This window comes from Neodiprion fabricii, chromosome 2 (assembly GCF_021155785.1).
Source record: "Neodiprion fabricii isolate iyNeoFabr1 chromosome 2, iyNeoFabr1.1, whole genome shotgun sequence".
Lineage (NCBI taxonomy): Eukaryota > Metazoa > Arthropoda > Insecta > Hymenoptera > Diprionidae > Neodiprion > Neodiprion fabricii.
Window position 1 is genome coordinate 2,026,755 of NC_060240.1, and position 23,814 is coordinate 2,050,568.

The 23,814-nt window shown below is 37.4% G+C and overlaps 5 protein-coding genes and 1 long non-coding RNA gene across 21 annotated transcripts in view; 3 read left to right on the plus strand and 3 right to left on the minus strand.

The window, feature by feature from the left end:
- Nucleotides 1–402: 402 nt before the first annotated feature.
- On the plus strand, nucleotides 403–3,040 carry LOC124174816 (probable ATP-dependent RNA helicase DDX47). Its single transcript, XM_046554333.1, has 8 exons — nucleotides 403–603; nucleotides 955–1,048; nucleotides 1,116–1,280; nucleotides 1,386–1,552; nucleotides 1,682–1,918; nucleotides 2,072–2,295; nucleotides 2,426–2,687; nucleotides 2,835–3,040. Exons 1-8 carry the CDS (start codon nucleotides 535–537, stop codon nucleotides 2,979–2,981), a joined length of 1,365 nt encoding a protein of 454 aa, XP_046410289.1. The 5' UTR covers nucleotides 403–534; the 3' UTR covers nucleotides 2,982–3,040.
- A 232-nt stretch (nucleotides 3,041–3,272) lies between these two features.
- LOC124174812 (CCR4-NOT transcription complex subunit 3) lies at nucleotides 3,273–10,188 on the minus strand. Of its 10 annotated transcripts, XM_046554321.1 has the most exons (11): nucleotides 9,694–9,867; nucleotides 9,451–9,513; nucleotides 7,676–7,699; nucleotides 7,090–7,322; nucleotides 6,817–6,972; nucleotides 6,478–6,657; nucleotides 5,664–5,951; nucleotides 5,277–5,532; nucleotides 4,420–5,015; nucleotides 4,135–4,344; nucleotides 3,273–4,023 (listed from the first exon to the last, which is right to left on the minus strand). In XM_046554321.1, exons 2-11 carry the CDS (start codon nucleotides 9,473–9,475, stop codon nucleotides 3,925–3,927), a joined length of 2,067 nt encoding a protein of 688 aa, XP_046410277.1. In that variant the 5' UTR covers nucleotides 9,476–9,513; nucleotides 9,694–9,867; the 3' UTR covers nucleotides 3,273–3,924. The 10 variants fall into 10 exon arrangements, with proteins under 10 accessions (XP_046410277.1, XP_046410273.1, XP_046410279.1 ...); XM_046554317.1 differs by lacking the exons at nucleotides 9,451–9,513; nucleotides 9,694–9,867 and adding an exon at nucleotides 10,017–10,188 and having other exon boundaries at nucleotides 7,676–7,733; XM_046554323.1 differs by lacking the exons at nucleotides 9,451–9,513; nucleotides 9,694–9,867 and adding an exon at nucleotides 9,912–9,947.
- A 379-nt stretch (nucleotides 10,189–10,567) lies between these two features.
- Nucleotides 10,568–13,370, plus strand: LOC124174814 (probable 28S rRNA (cytosine(4447)-C(5))-methyltransferase). Its single transcript, XM_046554328.1, has 8 exons — nucleotides 10,568–10,715; nucleotides 10,924–11,027; nucleotides 11,122–11,276; nucleotides 11,388–11,617; nucleotides 11,705–11,872; nucleotides 11,983–12,178; nucleotides 12,282–12,650; nucleotides 12,754–13,370. The coding sequence occupies exons 2-8, from the start codon at nucleotides 10,928–10,930 to the stop codon at nucleotides 13,222–13,224; spliced, it is 1,689 nt and encodes a 562-aa protein (XP_046410284.1). The 5' UTR covers nucleotides 10,568–10,715; nucleotides 10,924–10,927; the 3' UTR covers nucleotides 13,225–13,370.
- A 53-nt stretch (nucleotides 13,371–13,423) lies between these two features.
- Nucleotides 13,424–16,361, minus strand: LOC124174815 (vacuolar fusion protein CCZ1 homolog). Of its 3 annotated transcripts, XM_046554332.1 has the most exons (11): nucleotides 16,103–16,361; nucleotides 15,860–16,014; nucleotides 15,661–15,758; nucleotides 15,489–15,600; nucleotides 15,190–15,405; nucleotides 14,937–15,112; nucleotides 14,692–14,835; nucleotides 14,438–14,583; nucleotides 14,074–14,338; nucleotides 13,882–14,009; nucleotides 13,424–13,785 (listed from the first exon to the last, which is right to left on the minus strand). In XM_046554332.1, exons 2-11 carry the CDS (start codon nucleotides 15,860–15,862, stop codon nucleotides 13,733–13,735), a joined length of 1,341 nt encoding a protein of 446 aa, XP_046410288.1. In that variant the 5' UTR covers nucleotides 15,863–16,014; nucleotides 16,103–16,361; the 3' UTR covers nucleotides 13,424–13,732. The 3 variants fall into 3 exon arrangements, with proteins under 3 accessions (XP_046410288.1, XP_046410286.1, XP_046410287.1); XM_046554330.1 differs by lacking the exon at nucleotides 15,860–16,014; XM_046554331.1 differs by lacking the exon at nucleotides 15,860–16,014 and having other exon boundaries at nucleotides 15,489–15,582; nucleotides 16,103–16,360.
- Nucleotides 16,362–16,560: 199 nt separating this feature from the next.
- LOC124176097 overlaps nucleotides 16,561–23,814 on the plus strand; it is a 72,288-nt gene continuing 65,034 nt past the window's right edge. Inside the window, exon 1 of the long non-coding RNA XR_006869300.1 lies at nucleotides 16,561–17,431. This is a non-coding gene — a long non-coding RNA (uncharacterized LOC124176097). The remainder of the gene's footprint in view (nucleotides 17,432–23,814) is intronic.
- Nucleotides 18,271–23,768, minus strand: LOC124176074 (MAGUK p55 subfamily member 7-like). Of its 5 annotated transcripts, none has more exons than XM_046556899.1 (11): nucleotides 23,282–23,768; nucleotides 22,503–22,789; nucleotides 22,104–22,235; nucleotides 21,887–21,913; nucleotides 21,148–21,315; nucleotides 20,997–21,068; nucleotides 20,787–20,911; nucleotides 20,533–20,660; nucleotides 20,060–20,344; nucleotides 19,586–19,929; nucleotides 18,271–19,484 (listed from the first exon to the last, which is right to left on the minus strand). In XM_046556899.1, the coding sequence occupies exons 1-11, from the start codon at nucleotides 23,304–23,306 to the stop codon at nucleotides 19,308–19,310; spliced, it is 1,770 nt and encodes a 589-aa protein (XP_046412855.1). In that variant the 5' UTR covers nucleotides 23,307–23,768; the 3' UTR covers nucleotides 18,271–19,307. The 5 variants fall into 5 exon arrangements, with proteins under 5 accessions (XP_046412855.1, XP_046412857.1, XP_046412854.1 ...); XM_046556901.1 differs by having other exon boundaries at nucleotides 20,060–20,236; nucleotides 23,282–23,766; XM_046556898.1 differs by having other exon boundaries at nucleotides 20,060–20,362; nucleotides 23,282–23,766.

Below are 23,814 nucleotides of genomic sequence, written 5' to 3' on the forward strand. Positions count from 1 at the left end.
TGGACACTGTGTCGGATTCATTGCTGCCAATTTTTCAGTTAGAGATTTTATTTTCGACGCATGGTATTGTTTATATTTATTTATTAAATGCAATGATAATCTACATGCGTTTCACAAATGTTTTTTTTTCCTGGAGCGCTCAGTGTTCCTAGATTTTTCGTATAATGCATGAGCGGACTCTAGTGACTGAATTAAGAACCTCAAAGCGTTCCAACAAGCACCAAGGCACAGTATTCGACCGTGTAACACAGTGTCACACATATCAGTGTCTGACACGCTCGCTGCTATCGCTGACCGCGCACAAGCTCGTCAGCTAACTACTAGCGCCACTAGTGGCGGAAATTGGCGGCAGAATCGAGGGACATGTTGCGAACCACTTTTTTAGCAGCGTGTGTCAGGGGGCTGGTCTAGGCTGATGTCGCTGAAGCTGATGCACGTGTGTGCGCATTGTCGTGACACATAACCTATAAGTATCAAAAATATAATAACAAACGTGAGAAAATTCAGCAGTAAATATTATTATAATTCAACAAAATGGCATCAACGAGTGCCTTAGAGATCGATCCTGAAGAAACCGTTGTGGATGTTACTTGGAAAGATTTGGTACGTATGAGGTTGATTAAAATTATTCAAAGAACAACAAGCAAGGTCATAAATTATACTGCATTCGAGTTAAAACTTGAGTGAGACGTATCTCAAACGCGAAAAAGGGCTCAACAGCCTCATTCTATACACAATTCTGAACAATTGCAATTTCGTAGAATCCATGCAATTCCTTTAATTCAGCGTCAACTGAAAATGTATTTGAGTGTGTATGTTCAGAATTGTGTATAGAAGGGAGCTGTTAAACCCTTTTTCTCGCGTTTGAAATTCGTGGACTTTGATATTAGGACACTTATAAGTCAATGTCGAGATCGACCAGAGCACCCCCTTAAGTATCTCCGTTACTTGCAGGGCATTGTCGACTCGCTTTGTCAGGCGTGTGAAGAACTGAAATGGAAAACACCATCAAAGATCCAAAAGGAAGCTATACCCTTAACACTCCAAGGTAAGTTTTAGTGCGGTATCTTCTGGTTCTTGGCAAACTATTCTACAAGTTTCATGCATAATTTTAGGAAAGGATGTGATAGGCTTGGCAGAAACCGGTTCTGGAAAAACAGGAGCCTTTGCACTTCCGATATTACAAGCTTTGTTGGAAAATCCGCAGAGATATTTCGCTCTTATTTTGACGCCCACCAGAGAGTTAGCATTTCAAATATCAGAACAGTTTGAAGCACTAGGTAAGGTTTTGTTAGAAATAAAATCGCGGCTTGTCTTAAAGTCACTGTGTGTTAAATGTGATTCGCCGATATGGGTTAAAGTAGTCTGATTTTCATCTCCAACAGGTGCCAGTATTGGTGTGAAATGTGCTGTTATTGTAGGCGGAATGGACATGATGTCTCAGGCCTTGACTTTGGCTAAAAAACCCCACATTCTGATTGCAACACCTGGAAGACTTGTCGACCACCTTGAAAATACCAAGGGATTTAATTTACGTTCGCTTAAATATTTGGTAATATTCACGCTCGGATTTATCGTTGTCTTATTTTCATTCCAATTTTGAGTAACCTAATAATAATTTACCATTGTTTCAGTTCGTTTAGGACTATTTGAAATTTAATTTTTTATGGTCCATTTTCAGGTGATGGATGAGGCTGACCGTATATTGAACATGGACTTTGAAGTTGAGGTTGATAAAATATTAAGGGTAATTCCACGAGAGAGAAGGACATTACTATTTTCGGCAACAATGACGAAAAAAGTACAAAAGTTACAGCGAGCTTCTTTGCAAAATCCTGTAAAGGTTGAAGTATCCACTAAGTACCAAACTGTTGAAAAATTGCAACAATCTTACATCTTCATTCCTGCTAAATTCAAGGTAAATTACTGGTATTTCCGTTGATTCCATAAATTAATCATACCCTACGAAATTTCTTAAATCCTCAATACTCCGACGTCTAATCATCAATTCCGACAAAGTGAACTTGGTTCTTGAATACTCTTTAAAACAAAACGAACTTGTTTCAAACAGGACGTGTACCTGGTTCACATATTGAATGAATTGGCAGGAAATAGTTTTATGATATTCTGCGCCACCTGCAACAATACACTCAGAACAGCCCTCCTGTTACGAAATCTTGGGTTCATGGCTGTTCCCTTGCATGGGCAGATGTCACAGAATAAACGACTAGCTGCCCTGACAAAATTCAAGGCTAAAAACAGATCTGTCCTAATATCAACCGATGTAGCTAGTAGGTAAGTAAACTTATCACATGTATGTATTATAATGTTGGCAGTTCAGTAATCACTCTCCCGATGCATTATACCAAATTGATCGTTAACTGGAATAAGGAATGCACATTAATTTATCCGAATTCTTGAACAGGGGTCTGGATATTCCTCATGTCGATATTGTTATTAACTTTGACATACCGACACACAGCAAAGACTACATCCATCGAGTTGGAAGAACTGCTAGAGCAGGTCGATCCGGTAGGGCAATTACGTTTGTTACACAATATGACGTTGAACTTTATCAACGAATAGAGCAATTAATATCGAAAAAGTTACCTCTTTATACAACACAAGAAGACGAAGTTATGGTACTCCAAGAAAGAGTATCAGAAGCTCATCGTATGGTAAAAATGGTTAGTAAAATATTTCATCAATATTGCCAAGTGATTAAAAAGAAATTCAGCGACTGTAAAATATTTATATTCCAGTCAAATTTATACTACCACAACTAATATTGGCATAATGACAATTCTGACACTTTTGATCTTGGGACATTTTAGGAAATGAAGGACATTGAGGACAATAAAAAGTCTGGTAAAGGAAAAAAGAGGAAAGGTGGCGGTGACAACGACGACGACACAGAGCAATCGATTGGTGTTAGGAAAAGAGTAAAAGGCAAAGGATTCAAAGGAAAAAGAAAAGGCTGAGATAAGAGATAAGAATTCGTATACAAAAAAGTGTAGATCAAATTAATTACATCATTGATGAAATATTGATAAAATCTGAATTCTAATTTAACAAAATTAAATGATTGACCTATGTTTCCTTCAGTCTTCTGCGTACATGGGCATAAAATTTATGGAATGCCTCTTAGTAAATGTCTCATTGAAAAAAAAAAATATTGAAAAAAAAAATGATAATATAGATTTCTATTGGATGAGAGGCACTAGTTTGGTTAAAGTGAAACAACTTAGGTTTCATTTAAATGAGAAATAAAATATATTCCATAATATTATTATTCACTATTTCTACACATTCTGTACAGTAATTCAATTTAAGGGTTTTATACCTCAATATACTTTATACAAAAAGGCTACTTATAATCTAACATTAAGACATACCATAGCATGAGCGCCCTCCACCTCGCCATCGCAGGGCGGGTGGGCCGCACACATGTTTGTACTGGTATTTCGAGTCAGTCGCCAGCGAGTATAACTTCTTCCTCTTATGATCACAGACCACACACCAAATCATACTCTACTCAGGTGTGTTCCTGGTGCCTCTCATATTATTATTTAGTTACAGTGTACTGTCCCCGGTAAACATACGTCATTATAGATTTTAACTTTTTTTCGAGGATAAAGGGGGGGGGGGGTGGGGGAGATTTTTACCACAGTATAGTTATGTAATGAATGCCTTCATTGTGCCCACTAAGCAGGTGTTCATACCTTTTCTCAATGTTTTTCTCTTCATCTCATCTTTGTCGTTTCAGATACCTTTTTTTGTTTTTTTTTTTTACCAATAAGTAAAATTATATTTTGTGAAAATATAGAATCATAAAAAATAAAATGTCTTTTAGATTTTTCTTTGTTGATAATACCGGTACAGAAATAGTGCATTTCGGAGACCCCATGAGCGACAGATCTGAGATTAGTTAAGGTCCCTGTCCTCTAAGTACTTGTACTCAAAAGTGAAGCCTTCTTTTTTGCGTTGCCCCCATTTTTCATAGTCGAAATATATGTACGTTCCCTGGAAAATAAATAAAAAAATATATGCAAACAAAAGATGCGCACACAATTACATATTTTCAAGTATAAATTCGCCTAGGATTTTAAAACAGATATAAGTGATGAATGTTACCTGTTCGTACTCCTCGTTGATAACTTTGGGCTCTTCGTGCCTTTGGAACCACATCATGTATTTCGTATGGAACCTCCAGCTTTGTTTCTTAAGGGCTTTAGCTGCCAAGTACTGTCCCTTAGATCCTTCCATATAGTAAAATATGAAGAACAGCGTCTCTGTTGATAGTCGCTGGAAAAATTCCACTGTATCAGAATGTGGAAGTTGTACCTGTAACGATAACTAATTAGCCCCAACGTCCCAACGACTGGATCCTTTTTATAAACTCGGTAGTGTCAGATTTACTTGTTGGTAGTAGGGCGGCGTTTTGCACAAGTTGCGGGGCAAATACGATCTGAGTCGTTCAGAGTCTGAAGGATGAGGCATGTGATAGTAAGCTGCTTCCATCATTTGGAATTGAAGTTGGTGCTCTTTTTGGAGAGGCACCGGTCCCAGCGGCGCCACCCCGAGCAGCGGCGGAATGTGTGCTTCCGAAGTAGCATTCGACACCTTCGTAGTGTCAAAGAGGTTCCTGGTTGGCTCCGACGGAGGTATCTCAATACCTGCTCTGACAATAACTTGTTGGGCAATGGATTTTAGCGAGGACATGCCGTCGGGAATTTTAGAGATGAGACCGTTGGTGGCAGATGGTACCGGCGAACAGGAATTTGCAGGCAATGGCGAGGATCGACTGCTGACAGGCGAAGGCGGAGACGATGACGAGGGAATTGGTGTTGTCATTTCCGTTTCACTGTTGTGATTCTGACTCTGCTGATTTAGCAGTATATGAGACGGCTGAAGCGGCGGTGGATTATTGTGCTGCTGCATAATTGTTGGAGGTACGTTCGACGCTACGCTTGATGTTGATGATGATGATAACAGCCCATTTTCACTTCCGTGAGCTGTGAAAATATGTCAAGCAAATAATGATGAGTGCATACATCAGTCAGAGTGTAGACTGAACAGCTTGGTATTTCCTGATAACTCCACGTTTTTTGATGCGAAATTTTCCCTTTTCCAAAGGAAAAACCCTTGTGTCTAATCATGAGAAATATTACACGAATATTTCTTGCTGCACTGCTAGTTATCCATATTGTATTTGTGTGAGACGTTTTGACTGAAATCTAGATGGTGAAAAATAGGGTATCTCTTCAATTGCTTACATGATGTTTTACTAGAGGTAGAATGGATGACTTGAGAGTTTATGTGCGACGCAGCAACAGTTGCAAAGTTTCCAGCGTTTGACGTTGCAATGTGGTTAATTGTGGCGCTAGGCGAGCTATGGCTAGATGTCATGGGAATGGGTTTGCTCGGCGTACTGCTCGACAACAAACTCATCTTTATTACAGTAGTGCTTCCTGTTGTTGGAATACTTCCTTGGGAATTAAGTAAAGGTCTCACTGCCGTCGGTTTCACGGGCTGTAAGAATCAGAAATTACATGTAAAATGATGAATTTGACAGCTGGGTGTAAAATAACGTGCAAACTATTTTTCTCTAATTTCTTAATTTCAGGTAGTCAGTGGTATTTGCCAGTCTGCAATTATCTAACCTTTGTTTTCTTATCCATATCTGTGGAACTATCACTCGAATGATTGTGCATCGTGGAACTTAGAGGAGGTGACGGTATGGGCGATGTTCCTGAATTAGTGGACGTTGGAGTGCCTCCGGTTTCGTTACTGTTGTTACTATCCGTCGTTGCTGACGATGGTATACCAACACCAGATAACTCGACTTCGTCCAGTCCAATAATGTCGTCATAAATGTACTCATTTTCCTCAAAGTCTGGCTCTTGGGAAGATTCGATATAATACTCGACATCATCCTTTATCCTCTTGATCTACACAAATGTTTCGCACGTTTTGTAAAACAACCTTTTATCACCTTTGACGATTTAACACAAAAAACATAGCATTTGGGAGTAATGATTAATGAAACATGCATCGCGCACTGTGTCCCGCAACTCTAAACCTTACAATGTCTGCTTTCGACAATAATTTCTTTCTTTTTTTTTTATTGTTTTGATAAAATCCTTCAGTTTTTCAAGCAAGCTACTTATGTATATCCAAATATACACAGCAATCGCACGGTGTTATTTTTCTCTTGTGATTCCTCATTAATCCTGATCACATTGCAAGCATTTGTTGTACAATTTGAGAGGTTGTGGAATGCTTGACGTTATTCTATTTTCTTTTTATTTTCCTTTCCTGATCCCAACTACTGATTTATTGGGCGACTAATTTCATTTATAAAATCTTCTACAATTCAGCAGCGTAGTACATAGCTGCTCTAAATAATGTTTGAATATAGTCAGCTGCCCAAAGAAGTAAAGATAAGGAGATTATCTATGAATTTGATGCACTCACCGTGTCAACCTCGACAGACATATTATCCAACATGCGCAACAACGTCTCCAGCTTGCGAATGTGGTATCGGTGTTTTTCAAGCTTTGCTTTGAGTTCATCCATTCTATCCTGCTTATCTTTGTCTAGCCTTTTTTTCTTTCCGGCAAGCAATGACTCTATTTCAGACTCAAATGTATCCAGCTATACCGAAAATTTTTCAATGATAGTAAACGTTATGATTGAATTCTCGCCAGCAGATCTTGTGATCAGTATGTGCGATGATTAGATGTTGTTGAGAGTAGGTACAAAATCACAAGGACGGATAAAAGTCATCACAATAAATAAACTTTCGTGTCTCACCTGCAAATTGAGCGCATCTATCGAATTAGCTAGCCAGTTACTGACTTCTTCTCTTTCCTTTTGCGCCGGGTCAAGTTTTTGGGCAGCTCCTAGGCCTTCCTTAGAATAAGCCTTAGTCTTTGTTTCCCTTTCTACGACTTTGAACCTCTCCATTTGCTGTAAAGAATCAATGAATATGACAACATTATTCGCCAATCAATTCCAAAAAACAAAACAAAATTATGATCGTACATTTGTTCAGTGGTCAATTCTATTCGTGTTTGATTTACTCACAGTTTCGATTAGCTTTCGATAATCAAGGAGGGTACTTTTGTCCTTAATTTCTCCAGATGCAATCCAGCTCTTGATTTGGTCACGTAACCTTTGAAGCTTTTTGATCTCCTTCTTGAGATCAGCTTCGTACTTCTCCTTCTGGTTGCTGTTAGTGGCATTGTGGACTTTTTGCCAAATGTCCTCAAACGTCTCTACGCCCTCCGTCACTTTTTTAAGGCACCTGTCTATTTCACCTGAAATTTTAAATGAAACTTTCAGAAAAGTTTTGGTTGTAACGAGATAACTCTAAGTGGTACATGTTTAAATTTTTACAAACTCCTGATTGCCTATGAAGGAAAGGATAAAAATATAAAAGAGCATATGTCTTATTTCAAGGAAGCGTGTAAGCTTCAAGAAATACTCGAATTGTAACAAGTGTTTTATTTTATTTTTTCTATATCCAGTCAACAAATAAGCAGAAAATGTAACGAGAAGTGACTATGAAACGATTTTGTGAGATAACATTTTCTTTTTTAGCAAAAATTTTCCCTCCGTCAAAGTCAAGCTAGAGAATTATCGCATTAACGTGATATAAAGTAGGAGTTACCTTTCATTTCTCTCATCTTAACTCCTACATTGTTGGTGCAAAAAGAAGTGATAAGTATCTATATTGTTAAAATAACATTCTACCATTAACACCAATATTACAATAGATAAATTTTCTCTTTTACAATTAGATTCTTGAAGACTAGGCATGGATGATTAATGACAATATCTACTCTACTTGGATCAAAAATCAAGGTACGGAACTGAGGAAGTTCTGCGTAAAGCATGTGGGAAGACAGGAAACGTTTTCTAGTAATAAAAAAAAAAAACAAACCATACTGAACAATACACATAAATGAAAATTGACAGTAAGATAATCAACGTCGTAGCTGAAAATAATTACATTATATCACGTACATTAATTAGAACATTCACAAATTCCTGTAAATCTTGACATATTTTTTGATATGAAAAAATAATGATGCCTTTAGAGAACTGATCGTTTAAGGCATATTAATTTTGCTCATATACATGTAAAGAGTTAAGAATTGTTGTGTGAAAGCATGATTGTATGAAACTGTTTGATACGGTTCAATCCGCAAAAATTAAACTTTGTACTCAATATTATAACAGAAGTATTATCAACACAGCTATTGTTTACACTACGCTACTTTGTGGCCAAGATATCATTATACATTGTTAACATATCGGAGATAAAATGTCAACTATTATCTTTAATCTTTGTGATAACTTGTCTATGGGTTTACTTGTTCCAAACCCTTTTTCATAGTCGGTTTTTAGTAAGGTTCGTCAAATTCTGATTCATTGGCTACGATAATTTGTCATACATTTTGATACACCTATTAGATCCAATATTTTTTTATTTTGTTAGACTTGTATAGAAACTTACTGTGTTAGAACATTGTTTCAACTATGAATTAGAATTACAACAATAACATGAACTTTTTGATTTTTTTCAGTTTCTTACTAGTTGTCCAATAACCATAAGTTCCTAATTTCATAATAAGTTAATTCGCTAAATACCCAACTAAGAACATCAAGACATGCTAAGGTCGTTAAACCGCTTTAATCCTGATTCAAATTCACGTAGTAAAAATATTAATTATCAAATATCCCAAAAATTCAGTACATATTAACAACATCGAAAAGATGTTTTTATTCATAAACGTTAAATAAACTGTGTAAATATAATTACTACGTTCAAGTGAAAAAAGTAAAACAAGGTATCTAAATAACGATGAATGTTGGTTAGAGAAAAAAAAATAAAAATTTTGTTACAACTTTCAACAGGTAGTAAAAGAACTGTGCTTTATATGATTGTCAATTTGTTAGTAAGAATAACGCAGTACAGATGAAACATGTAAACTATTTGTCATGGCGGAGAATCGAGAAGACTGGCCCCCGGCAACAAAATTGTAACTGTAAATACAAGTTTTCAAAATAAAAGTTGACCGAGAAGTGAGCGTTTTAAGGTTATGCTAACGGAAGGAGTCGATATTTGGTAATGAGGAGTAATATTTAAGTGAAAAAACGAATGTCAGGGCAAGATTTTGAGAAGGGGATAAAAAAGAGTGGAGATAGGAGAGACTGTCCAAGCATTCACCCAGAGGGCCGATAATAACTGTCAAATATTGAAGCATAGACGGGAAATTTATGCGGAATTGAAGTCGCGGTCGGATTATTTGATTTTGAATGAGCATTGCCGGTTATAACGGTCTCGAAATGTGGCGATTTGCAAAGGGAACATATACGTGGTGGAGGGTAATAACACAAGAGGTTCTAGATGTAAACATGCTGGAAACATATTCTCCTCACCTTGCAACTTTCTCGTCGCAGCCATGGCTATGTAAACATATGGTACAATGATTCGTGCATAGTCTAGACGTAATGAAAAAGATACGAATTAATTTCTCGGAACAATTAGTTGGTCAACTATTATTCCCTGGTAATAATATGGGAGGCTCGGCCACAAGATGGCTTCCGTTTTCAAATGACAACGAACGACCGACCGTCTTATAAAGCGATCACCAAGTCGGGCTTGAAGCTTGCCACTATTACCGTATATTCGAGTTTTTAACCTCTCTTTAGAAGATCGGTTCGTTTCTCTGCGATAACGGTTATTCACTAAACTCAAATATACACAAAATGTGACAGCATCGATGAATAATATGTATCAAATACTGGACAACTGAACCTGCTGCTATGTGTATATTATGCATTAGAGCGCATGCACACACTCACATTAAAGTACGCATACATAACACAGAGACGCACACTTGCAAAAACCATCGCGGGACGATCAACGCGCAAGTTTAGTATTCACAAACTCATTTTAATCTGATTCTATGTCAAAAAAAAAACAACCTATTTATCCTTCTCACTTCTTTCTTTAATAAATAAAGGATATTAAATGGGATTTTGTTTAAAATCCACATTAAATATGGCAACGGTTTATTCAATCGTAATATTGTACACGGTTCTTTACTATTTTCTATGATAATGTTTAACGAATTGCAAGAAATAACACCGAGCGGTGACACTGGAAAGTGGAAATACACCAATCGCAAGATCGCAACGCCGTTCCGAAAACTTATGTCAATTTCCGCCGCGATGAGGAAAATAACTACGATTGGTTACCTCAAAATTCCATTGGCAGCGCGACTGGCGCTTCGGGCTTCTAAAATGGCAGTTATTTCTAAACCGGATTTAATCAGTGATCTCTTGGTTTTAATTCAAGTTTGAATGTGAAACAAGCTTATTTTAATACTTTTCAGTAAAATTTTGATTATTAAATATTTCCAAAGAGATTTTGTCACGTTTCAAAGTTTAACCACGCGCAAAACCGGGTAGAAAATGACGTCAATCCGCCATTCTTTTCCTTTGCAAAGTAAGCGTTACGCTTGATACGACGGGTCGATTTCTGCATTGTACAAACTGTGCACTGCAGTCACCTTTCTCGAATCTGTTTACTTCAAGGTTGTTTATGCCATGTGTTAGTTCGCTTTGGTTATGTTCAAAACACAAAATTTGTTCTTTCAAATATTAACGGATTAATAGGGGTTATAACAGTTTTACACAGAGTAAGTTATAGACAATAGTAGTAGTTTCGATTTTTTGTTTCATGGAGGAAGTTAAGTGAACTTAAGTATCAGGCAGCGATATTCGGTGATTACTCGATTCAAACGGCATTTCAAAGATTGAGGAAAGCTTAAGCTTGTGTACCGTTTATACGTTGAATTCACCTGAGTTCTGAATATATTTATTTCACCTGAATTCTTTTCTATTTAGAAACATGGGTCGTAAAGCAAAGTATGACGAAGTTGTCGTCCCAGCTGGACCGGGAAGAAAATCAAAGAAGCAAAGCGACCCGACATTCCCAAAAGGGCTCATTGGTAATAATAGTTTGCTTGACAATGTTTCGTCGTTATAAACTTTGTACTATTAGTGCCAATTTTTTTAAATGCATTTTTTTGTATATATTTCCAGTGAAAGATGCAAGTTCTTTGAGCCACCGGCAAAAGCAGAGAGCAAAAAAAAGGCAGTTAAAAAGCAAGGCTCAAAAAGCAAAGTTGAATGAACCCAAAAAAAAGAAAATGAAAGAATCTGTAATTCAAGCAGCAAAGAAAGATGACAACGAAACTGTAAGTCATCGACAGTCTTTTTATATGCAATTTAATAGTTTCTCAGGAATAGAATTTTATCAGGATCAGATAAATGTATCAGATATCAATGTTCTATGAAACAATTCACAGGAATCTGAGGAATCTGAAGAAGTGGCATCTGGAGATGAACACGAAGTTCCCGAAGTCCAAATGCCATTAGCAAATGCAGAAGACAGCGATGCTAGCGATAGTGATGCTGAAAGTGAAGATTCTGATGCAAAAGATGACGAGACTGAAGATGAAGATGAAGAAGAAGAGTCAAACCTACTTCCCATCGAGAAAGCTAACAAAAAGTTGAAAAAGAAACAGGAAAAAGAAAGGTAATTTCGGATGTTGAAAAATCTGTCGTTAAACATCAGTTTAGGAAGCCTTCTTTAACAGCTGTCTTGATAAAAATATTCTTCCAGAAAATTGGCTGCCGAGGAAATGCAAGAATCGATAACGCATCAAGATATATTTACATTTCCTACCGCTGAGGAATTGGCAAACCCAGTCAGCTTGCAAGACGTTCAACAGCGAATCCGAGATGTGATAATAGTCTTGTCAGATTTTAAAAGACTGCGAGACAAAGACAGGTATCTATTTATTTATCACTCTATATCTGAGCACGAATTACAGGTATTGGAAAAATGATACATCAAGTGAGATAAATCACAATTAAATGTTGATCTCTCACATTTTGCAGAGCTCGAAAGGAGTACATAGATCTGTTGCGAACTGACCTATGCATGTACTTTAGTTACAACGATTTTCTAATGGAGAAATTGATGCAAATCTTTCCTATGAATGAACTGCTCGAATATTTGGAGGCAAGCGAAGTTCAGAGGCCAATGACCATTCGTACAAACAGTCTTAAAACACGCCGTCGAGATTTGGCCCAAGTGAGTATCAAATTTGCGTTAAATTCAAGGTTGAAGGTATAATTCATAGTACATTGGATCAGGAAAAACTATGCCACTAGTACTGACGTTTCTTCTTTCACAGGCTCTGATCAACAGAGGAGTTAACTTAGACCCAATTGGGAAATGGACAAAAGTTGGGCTGGTAGTTTATTCCTCGCAAGTTCCGATGGGGGCCACACCAGAATACCTGGCAGGACACTACATCCTGCAAGGGGCGTCTAGTTTTTTACCAGTAATTGCCCTGGATCCCAAAGAGAATGAAAGGGTTTTGGACATGTGTTCAGCACCCGGTGGTAAATCCTCCCATATTGCAGCTCTGATGAAAAATACCGGAGTCTTATTTTCCAATGATGTAAATCGGGATAGGATCAAAGCGGTGATTGGAAATTTTCACAGACTCGGAATAGTGAATTCAGTTATTTGCAGTTACGACGGAAGGAAAATACCTTCTGTGAGTTTACCAATAACATTGTCCGATTATCATGATATTATACAGTAAAAATAATCAAGTAATTGCCTCGTAACAATAATGTATTTTTTGTTTCGCAATACAGATCATAAAAGGTTTTGATCGAGTTCTTCTCGACGCTCCTTGTACAGGCACTGGAGTTGTGGCAAAGGATCCTGGCGTTAAAATAAACAAAGACGAACTGGACGTTCAACGTTGTTGCACATTGCAAAGAGAACTTTTATTGGCTGCCATAGACAGCGTCAATGCACGTTCCGACACCGGAGGCATCATCGTCTATTCAACATGTTCAATTCTTCCGGAGGAAAACGAGTGGATAGTTGATTATGCTTTGAAGAAACGAGACGTGAAACTTGTACCAACTGGTTTAGATTTTGGTGAGGAAGGCTTTACAAACTATCGACATCACAGGTTTCACCCGACTCTTAAATTGACCAGACGTTTCTATCCCCATACGCATAACATGGACGGATTTTTTGTTGCTAAATTGAAAAAGTTTTCGAATATGGTTGTTAAGCGAGAGATTGTGGAAGATGATGACGCTACATCTGAATAAACTAATCGTATACACGAAAGCAAATCAGTGACTCCAATGTTTTGCATCATTTTGATTATAGAAATTTTATAAATGACCGTCAGTCATACGTTTTAGGCAGTTTCAGGATAAATCTATAAAAGTTGCCCTGTTTTTTATGATAAAAATAACGATGGAAAAAATATTTACCCCGTAAATTAGAAATTTGTAGAGTCCGAGCTAATGTCAGTACAGTTTTATTGCACTATGATGTAAATAGGTATTATTTTTTGAATATTTTTGTTATCTACTATATTACATGTTGCTGTACAGCACAGGTGAGGTAATCCACTATTACCTATATACATTTGTATATACCTGTCAATCCGACTGCATAATTATACATAAACGTATAATCAAGCAGGTTGTTGGATGATATTAAGTCAAGCGAAATGTTCAAAGGTTCAGAAACTATTAGTTAGCAATTAATTTGATCGTGGACTCTGATTGCCAACTCAATGTTAGAACTGTACCTGATTGATCATTGACACTAGTGGAAGAATATACTTTTCAATTGTTGATCACAGAGTCGCCTTACTTCATCTGAAATGATCGTGTATGTTGATTATTAAATATAATGCTTGAAACTCAATTTTGTTAATGCATTTTGAAAAATTTGCTATTCACTTTTATACGCACCATCAATTTCAATTAAATTAGCATTTTTCTGTTGCGTAACAACAAAAAATTCTCTCAAGTTCGATAATTTGCCAACAACCCAGTATTCGCTCATTGTTTTTATCACGATTTCGCCAGCTTCTTTGAATCTGAAATATCATCAAGGCTCATTGGTAAAACTGTGCATGAAAAGTTTGATTTATTTTTACATACTTTTTTGTATCATTATTTATATCAGTTATTATCCGTAGCACTTCAGGTGTCGTTAATACGTTAGAACAGCGTCTATTATCCAAATGAATCGTGCTTTTATAGGCTAAATTCAGCTTGTTGAAGTACAAATACTTCGGGCATGATTCAGCGCTGAATGACACGTGCTTTGAACACTGTTCCGCCACCAGACTGACCAGCGTGGTTAATTGGGGCCCGAGAAACGTGTCGAGGCTTTTAAAAAGATCCATAAGCAAGCTGGTCTTGCCTTTAACGAATATATACAAATTAGCAAGAGTATCTAACATTTGCATTGCTCAACAGTTGTGAATAATTTTACTGCAAAGTACTGTCGAAGTATACTTACTGTCCACAAATAAACATATCGTCGCACTCAGTGCACGATACACTACTAAATACAGGGAAACTGGCGTTGTGGAATAATTTATGAACACTTTGGGTAATTTGCCAATTCCACTGGGTTCATTAATGCTGCTAGGACCTGTTACGAACCTGAAATACAAAATGCAAAGATTGATGTTTATTGCGTGATCAATAATAATCAAGACTAATGGTGCGTTTTGTTTGCAAATTCACTGATTGTCAAGAGTCGAAACTCACTTTCCGTAGTGCGAGGTTGTGAACGGGGATGGAGAATTACGAGGCATGGATCCACCATGTAATTCAGTTTCAAGGTGAGCTGGTAACAATGTGCTTACTAAATAGTTGTAAACAACTTGCATGTCTTGAGGCTCCAGCCCGCTCCTAATAAAAGCAATATTTTTTATCGATCGTCTAGTCGAAAAAATTGTTCGAACTTTGTCTCTAGTGTAATCGATACCTTTGCTTATCACTGCTTTACTCACCAGACTAGTTGATCATTGTATAGGAAAGCGGTGTATTTTACTTGAGAAAACATTGCTTCGACGAGATTCATAAAACATTGAACGTGGAGAAACGTCGTCTTGTCTAATGGTAAAAATTGCAAGCCTTGAAAAACATCTAAAATGTCACTGTTGTTCAATTTCAGAGATGGCAGGTACTGAAATGAAATGGTAGAAATAAAATTTATCGATCAAAGTTGGGTTGGAGAAAAAATGTGACTTCATCGTTAATTACCCTTGAGTAAAAGTGATCCAGTTTATGTTTTAATAAAAGAACTGAACCGCAATCAGGGTCATTTAAAATGGTATTAAAAGAGCCCATGAACAGTTTGAACATGGCGTAAGTTTGTTTTAGGATCGCTTGACATACGCTGCTCGATACTTCGTCATGCTGATACTCAATATATTCCGTATCGTCTTTGGTCTTCCAAAGATAAGGTATGCCTACAATCTGCGGGGATTAAAAAACCAAGTGATTGATACAATTGAGTCGAAAGCACGTGTAGGATATTGTAAGAATGAGAAAACAAATACCATAACCATCCAGAAATCTGGCTCGGGTTCGAAATAGATTTGTCGGGTTTTGTGAGTATGACAGTAATCACATGTTTGTCCGGGGCTGAAGGATCTGTCGATTAAAAGAAAACTTTGATTATCCAGTAGTAAACATCGACTATTTCAACACTGATTCTTATTGTTTACTTACTGGGTAAATTTAATGATCGCCTCTCCAAGTCCGATATTTTTTATTTGTGTTTCCGAATCCGTTGAAACTGGATAATAGTACAGAATCTTTTTCTCTTCCTAAAATAATAAGAAGTGTAAATTAATGAACTTTAATAAAAAAATTCATGCTTAAAATTAAAATAAAATAAATATTGATTCACTGTTCCGTAATGGTATACCATAAATAATTGAATAACATTTTAGTAACTGGATTTTTCTAGTGCACATGTTCTCTGATATGATAATTTGTGAGTCACAAAAATCGTTTATCATCACGAGCTTTAGTCATCTGTACAGACAAATACATGTCGATAGTGTTTTTGTGCAATTGTGTCTGAAGAAGGAAGAGAAATTAAACTCGAGTTAAATTTAAGACCAGAAATACTTCGACGACAAATAATACAGACAAAATTCCAAAATACCTCTCCTTCCTTCTTTGCGTATGTTCCATTGAAAATATAAAAATGTTCCAACGTAATTTCAGTCTTCGATGTCATTTCAGTTGATTCAGATTAGCGGTACAGCTATGGATAAATTAATTCGACGCTAACAAAATAATTCGACGTATATCATATTATTATTAAATAAAATTTAACGCTATATCGCTCCTATCGACACCAATCAACGCTCTGTCAGAGAGAATTCTGACAGCTAGTTGGAAACTGGTTTATTCCACGGTCCATGCTAAGTCCGTGGTTTATTCCGTAAACTGTTGTTAAAATAGATGCCGACCAAGGAAGTGAAAATCATCATTGCCTTCGTAGTTTGTAAAATGTCCGTCAGTGGCGCTGGCTGTCTAAGTCGCCATTTTCAATACAGACTCCAAGTTTGAACAAGGAGAATATCGGCTCACTGAAGTTTGGTCAGTCAACGTGTTCGGTCTGTTGTGTGGTGTGAGACGTCTCGACAGTGTACCAACAGTGAGTGAGCTGCGACTTACGAATCCAGCACATACTTATGACTCTACACATTGGAATATTTAACGAAAGGTGGTCTGATTGATCCGGATGAAGAATCTCCGCCGCTGACGAGTTGATTGTGAGCGTAAATACCGACTTATTTGATGCGGAAGTTTGGTCAAACAAAGGAATTCATATCATGACAGCAACAAAACGTGCTTCTATGGTAAGCAAATTCGAATTTTCGCTGCATGTAATTGTCGAAAAAATACTACCTCACCTACCGACGCACTTACCGATCAATTTGATACTCTTGATTTCACCATGATGGCGCTTGCATCGACATTTCGTAAATTTTGGCGGGATACGCAAGCTCTGACAAACAAGTGACAAACGATCAAGTAGCCATTTTCATTATTATTCGCCTGACGTTGAGTTTCGTTCGTGTAATCCAATTAAACGCGTGTAAGTTGAAGTTGGTGTGTTGTGTTTAAAGTGAAATAATGTACTGACTTATCGCAGATAAAGTGTGTATTCGTTGGAATAATTACGGAATGCGGTGTGGTTGATAGTTTAATGGGAAAACAAGATCGCGAGACAGCCGAATCAACAAAGTTTGACGGTGCGATTTTCGTTCGACGCTGGTTTGTATATTTCCTCGACCTTCGTCCAGCCAAAGTAGAGCATTCGCGTAATGACCATCAATCGGTGACCTTCGGTGCAGTCTAGCAGTGTAAATCAGTGCAGTTTAGTTGTGCAAATCAGTGCAAATGGGCAACCAGCAGTGTTTGAGGATGATACGGCATCAAAAGAGTATTCACGAGGACTCCCGGTTACAATTCACAATTCTAGGTAAGGATCTTTGTACAACTTATTAACTGCATACATGCTTGCGGAAATATTACGATCCAGTAAAACAGGGTCACTGACAATCTCGACGATCGTTTTTTTTAACGCATATCTGTTTCCTGAATTTCGTTATCATTGAAATGCCCGTGTAAGGATCGTAAATTATTGTATATGCGTTTAAATCTGCCTGTATGTAGGCAATCTGTGCGCGTCGAGTAGTGCCTTTCGCCTATGTGACGGCGGAAAACATGTGAACACATGCAGGTGCTCCTGGGCTACAGTTTTCGTTTGCGAATGAAGGGTATGTAGTACTCGTACCTTTACCGACCGAGGAAAGTCCCCCTTTTTCTTCCTATATTGAATAAACAAATAAACGCAAAGGGTTTGCGAGTGCTACATACCCTTGATCTCTAAGGCCCTCGATGTAATTTTTTATCAAATCAAACTGATGCCCGATGCGTGTCTCAATTCAACTATGTATGTGCACAATTAGGGTGATCCTTATTTACGGTGTTGCCGATCTTTTTCCGTGCCGCCCTTCAAATCGACTTCAAACAATTCAAAAACAGTTCCCTAATTTTTTCAGATTTTTATCTCAATTCTAAATCCTCCCTGTAAAAGGATGGATTTCCCCGTTTATAATACACGTGTTTTGGCCACATAGTTTTGGTACAAATTTTACTATAAGAGTAATAATGTTCAGAAAAATCTATACTGTGAGATTTTAGTGTGCAATTCGACTTTTTTTTCGGACAGTAGCATCAATATTCTCAGTGAAATAAAATTGTTGGGAAATGGCGGGCCTTAGAAATCCGAGAAACAAGGACATAAGATCGTTGATGTTATAATTAAATATTTCAACAGATACCGTATATTGATTAGTATACATTAATAACAAATTCTGTAAAATAACATAACTTACAGTCGCTTGGGATACAACAATATTGGTTTCTGTTTTTGATTTTTTATTCTTTTGTTTCAATATGGATAATAACTTTATTACTTTAATTCTTTGTCTATTTATTTGGCAACAGTTAACAATAATTGGGTTAATCATTATTTATATGATAATAATAATTCAATTATAAATAAAAATTAATTACAATATTAATATTATAATACCATTTTTAATTCGTTTTATAGCTAAACATTGCTTTTGCAATGTCTTTTTTATTTAATTTTCCTAATTTTTCTCTTTTCAATTTTTTTTTTTTTTGTTTTTCTTCTAAAAATATTGCAATGTTCTAGCAGTTTTTAACAAATCTATATTTCGATACCTATAATACGGGCGGCTATAGTGTTATCGTAAAAAATGCTACCTGTATGCTCAACAGAAACACTATTATGTTAGATAGATATATCCTCGAGACTTTGTTGACTTTTCAAATATTTTTCTTTTTATTTCATGCGTTGGCGTTGAGTTCTCATTCAATTAACGATCTAAGTTATTACTTTAGAAGATTGAACACGTCGTTTCGTATCAGTGGTGATCGACACAGACAGTTACTCATTACTTGAAATAATAAGAAATTTTAAAATAAAATCTTAAACGCCAGCATTCTCTTGCGAAAACAAAGTGTGATTTTTTTCAGAAAACCTTATATCTCGTTTTCACTTATTGACAAAGTTCATTCTGAGGCGGCGAAGGTAGGGTAAAAGTTTTCCGACAAAAACCATTCTTCCCAACTTCTATAGACGATCTGTAGGGCGTTGTTTGATTCGTTCTGTTGCTCCATTCTAGCAATTCTGATATTTTTTTTTATAATCACCAAATTCTGGTGCTTTTAAATAATTCTAACTACACCGTGAGCTTTTTATTCTATCCCTCAGTGTCAAGCTCTTGAATTTACACAGAATAGGCTATTGAGAGCAATAATTCTCACTGAACCCAGGAAGCTGGAACCCACAAGGGTACGGTTTCCAGTCTCGAAATGGCGCTGACTAGCTCTTCAAAAGCCATCGACAGATCGGCATTGATAATCGTTTCGTCAAAGTGATGGGAGTAATGGAATTCTATTCGCTCTCCGCTGTGTATCATCTCGTGAAACTCGTCGTCCTGGAAAGAAATTTTTTGAGAGGATATAAAAGGTCAGTTCAAAAAGTGAAGTTTCAAGTTTAATGGGATACACGCGACGAAGTGAAATATAATATTCTTACCGTAAAACCTCTAGAGTTCTTCTCGTCGAATGTCGATCTCGCTCTTGCCTCGTTTCTAGTTTCCTTCAGTATTTCAAATCTGGGCGGTTTCACGTATACGACAAACGGTTTAAGCTGCGGGTTTCGCAGCATCTTTAAAGCCTGATAGTGCGGATTAAGCACACAGACATACCCGGCGTTTACTAGCGACTCTACACTCTCCCGGCTTGTGCCGTAAAGATTTCCTTTGTATTCACCGTACTCTATAAACTTCCCAGAGTCTATGTCTGCCTTCATGTTTTCATGCGATACAAAGAAGTAGTCTTTGCCGTTCACCTCCCCAGGTTTTGGCGATCTTGAAGTATCTAATTTACGGAGAAAAGAAAATTTATAAAAATTGTCGGACAGCGAGTGACTTGGTTATTTTAGTTTTTTTCTAATCTCCGAGAGCTTTCCCATATCGGGATTAGAATTTGTATTCATTTTAAAACTCACACGGAATCGGAGTCTTATATTTTTCTGGATTGGTGGCGACCAGTCTCCGTTTGAGCTCGTTTCTGCCGACCCCAGGAGGTCCAACAAGGACGACAGGTCTATAGAATCCGGGCCTTGGATAGAGTTTGGCAACCTCCTCGTAAGTCGGTATCTCCTCGCGGTCAAAGTCGTCATTCTCTGCCACGTCATACATGATTTTTTTAGTCTTAGGACCCTGCAAGTTGCACTTTGTGGGCAAGACGAGCGAAGAGGTCTGGGGACGGGGACACAGGGCAGGCAAAGCCACTGGAACAGAACACAGGCCTAACCGATAGTTAGGAGTGCGTGGCGGTTAATTATCAACAAAAGCAGCCCAAAGTTTCATCGATCGAATTAGAGAGGCAGGAGATAAGGAGGATTGATTTGTTTTTGACTGTATCAAACCTGTGATAGTCTACAAAATTAACAATGAAATAGCAACGTGTACTACATACTCATATGGTCAGATTCATCGCTCTTTTCCTTGAGCTGTCGCTCTAAGACGATGTTTCGCTCCTGAAGGGCTCGGCTAGGAATGAGGCCAGCTCTCATATTTCGATCGCCTTCACGTCGCGCCTGCCACCTTTGAAACAATAAAATGTTTTGACGTTCAAGTCAAACTAGGAAGATCGCTTGATATTAATTTCACAAGAAATTACTGAATAAAGTTTAGTTCAGCGTTTTTATCCCCGCTTGAAACGATACTAACCAGTGAGAATCATCCTGACTTACGATGTGAAGTATATCCCCTTTGACAAAATCTAATCCTGCTTCTTTGCAAGGTATGTAAGGATCGTCCGCGGCAGTATACGAAAAATGTGCCCGAACACGAACCTGTGAAAGTGGTTGTTAGGAAGTTTCATCCTGTTTTCAAACATACCTATTGTAATTATAATTTTACAAGGTTTCTCGATGTTACCTTGCTTTCTCTGACGCCGCACCTGCTACTCGCTGGAATAAGTTTGAATGTTACTGTGCCCTCAAAATCGTCCTAAAACATCATATCAAAACGGTGAATAATGCACTTTTTCACCAAAGAACGATCTTCAATGGAGTAAAAATCTGCTTACGAGAATTTTCAGTACACAAGCCGGTGTCTTTCCTTCAACGCTGATACCGTTCACCTCAAGAACCTCGTCGCCGACATGAATAGCCCCAGATCTGTCTGCCGGGCCACCTAGAAGAATTCGCGCGAAGACTATCTTGTCGGTTCCTTCGCAAGTCTTTATCGTTGCTCCCTGTTAGTAAATGGGAACTGATATATAGGTTTATTTCGTCAGAAGTTGAATTTGGTTACCGTAGTCATGGTTTTTTTGATCAATTATGCTTTTCTGTCTTAATATTCAAGCATCGCATTTGAGCAGAAAGTGTAGAGACAAAAACAATAAAAAAACAAATCATGGAACTCAATCATTTGCTCTGGAACAAGAGCATTATGTAGTAGACAGCTACTATTTCTGTCGACAGTGCAGTTTATAGCACAGCATAGCGGAATCAGAGAACTTGACTCATCGGTTGAAGCGCGAGTATTTAGTGACCGTGCAATATTTTTTAAACAATCTTTACAGGGTTCAACTTTGCTCGGTTATGGTATAACTATTGGGGGTAACTAATGATACTTGGCACCAAAATGGTCGGGAATCGAATTTAGTAGGGAAATAGGAAAGTTGGCTAATTCATATTTCAATGCATAGAGAGAAAGGATGTGATTCATTATCATTATTGTTCTTTGCTTTTTTTTTTTTTTTTTTTTCTTTCACGTTTTGCCAATGAAAGTAACCAATCTTCAAAGCCCGATGAGAAACTTACCACAATTGGTTCAACACCAGGACCGCACTTCAAAGCAAGTTTGTCAATGATAAAAGAAATTCGTTAATACAATTGGCCTTTCGATGATACTTATTTATCTTGGGAAGGGGAAAAAAGCCAATGCTTCGCCGTAACTCTAGTAATCTTGTTGTCCCTCTATGCTGTCTCTTAAAACCAAATTAATCCTAGAAAATTTGATGTGATCGGTAAGACGTACCAAGGGCTCGTTGGACTTGATAAGCTCCACAATTTTTATGATTTCATCGTCTTCGTCGACTTCCAGGGGTAGTTCAGGAATTTTTGGGTAGTATTCCTTTTTCGCAACTGCGTCGTGAGTGCATAGCAGAGCCTGAAAATCCAAGGGTGTTAATGGATTTAACTTTTTTTCTTTTTGTCGCTTGTTCGAAATGAGTGCCGTGAATAAGTTTGTTTCATCCGTGAAAGTTCGTTTAATTGTTCCAAGCATGATACTTGATATTTGTAAAAGAAGGATATATATCGAAATTGAATGGCTATCTCTTTCCTCCCTAAATTAAATTATTATTGAAGAATGAAAAGATTTTTCATTTGAAATTTCTCCTTGTATTTTTCAATTTCATTGATTTCCTTCTCTTACCTGCATATGACGGTTCTGTAATAAAAGAAACAGTTGCTTGCAATCTGCGGATCCACGTGTTTTTGGCACAAGTACATCCAAAACGTCGACGTTGACGTCCATGGAGTTTGATAATACAGGAAAGAATTTGTCATCATTGGAGATATTTATGATCTTGTTGTGAACGTTAACCAACGCGTTAAGCTCCTTCGACTTTAATATTTCACTGAGAAAATTAAGCTCCTCCTCGCTGCAACTTGGGAGTTCAGTCTTATTATCTTCCAGTGAATTGAGAAGCTTTGATAAGGCTGAAAATGAAATGAAAAACCTAAAATTTAATACCATACAGCATGAGTACCTGTACAGAGAAATAGAAATAGGAGATAAGCATAAAAACTGTGTATAACCGAGCTTCAAGACTATTCTATAAATAGTTATTGTCTATTTACAAGTTTGATGTAAGGACTCGAGAATCTGTCCAGCTTGAAAGATCAACAAGATTTCACGGCTTTGCTTACTTCTAGTTTAGAACGAACGGTTTAAAATGTCAATAGAATTGATTTGAAGAGTCCTACCCAATTGAGACAATTACTTACGAGAGAATTTCAATTAACAATCTATAAACAAATAAAACTGACTAATGTAGCGCAGATATTTTTCATTGACTTTCGGTGATTCTCTACATGAAAATTGCATACCGTGGTGAAAATATTCAATTTTTCAACACATTTTCAGCCAATGTCGTGAAACCAGAACAAATTATCAAGGGGTTGAAATAACGAGATAATTGAAAGACTCACCTGCATCCCAATTAGAATTATCCATTACGGGACTTGCGACCCGTCATTCACCCCGAAATCGTTCGCGCAATAATGAGGGCAGGAATGAAAAATGATACAAAATTTACTACGGTCGAATATCACCCTATTCCTTCCCTCCGAGTTGAAGCCTTACTACTTTTTTCTCACGTACATAATACGTACGCGTAAATACGCGCGATGTCCAAAAATACGCACACGACCGACACTTCGCACTGTGCTTTAACATGCCAAATAATGCCAAACTGCAGTCAGCGAACGCGCTACGAGGAAGCTAATTCTGGTACTTGGATTGGTAAATTCGTGCATCCGAGGATTGCAGCTATCTGAATTATTCCCTCTAATCTGATTGTCACTGGTCACTGCGGATCCATCAGCGAATATATTCTGAATTTGGGTGCAAGGGGGTGAGTGAGTGAGTCTGCGTTGACTGAAGAATTTAAATCTGTTACCCTAGGATAAATTTTTGTGACCAATACTCAGCAAGTGGAATTGGAGTGATCTGAAGCTTCTTT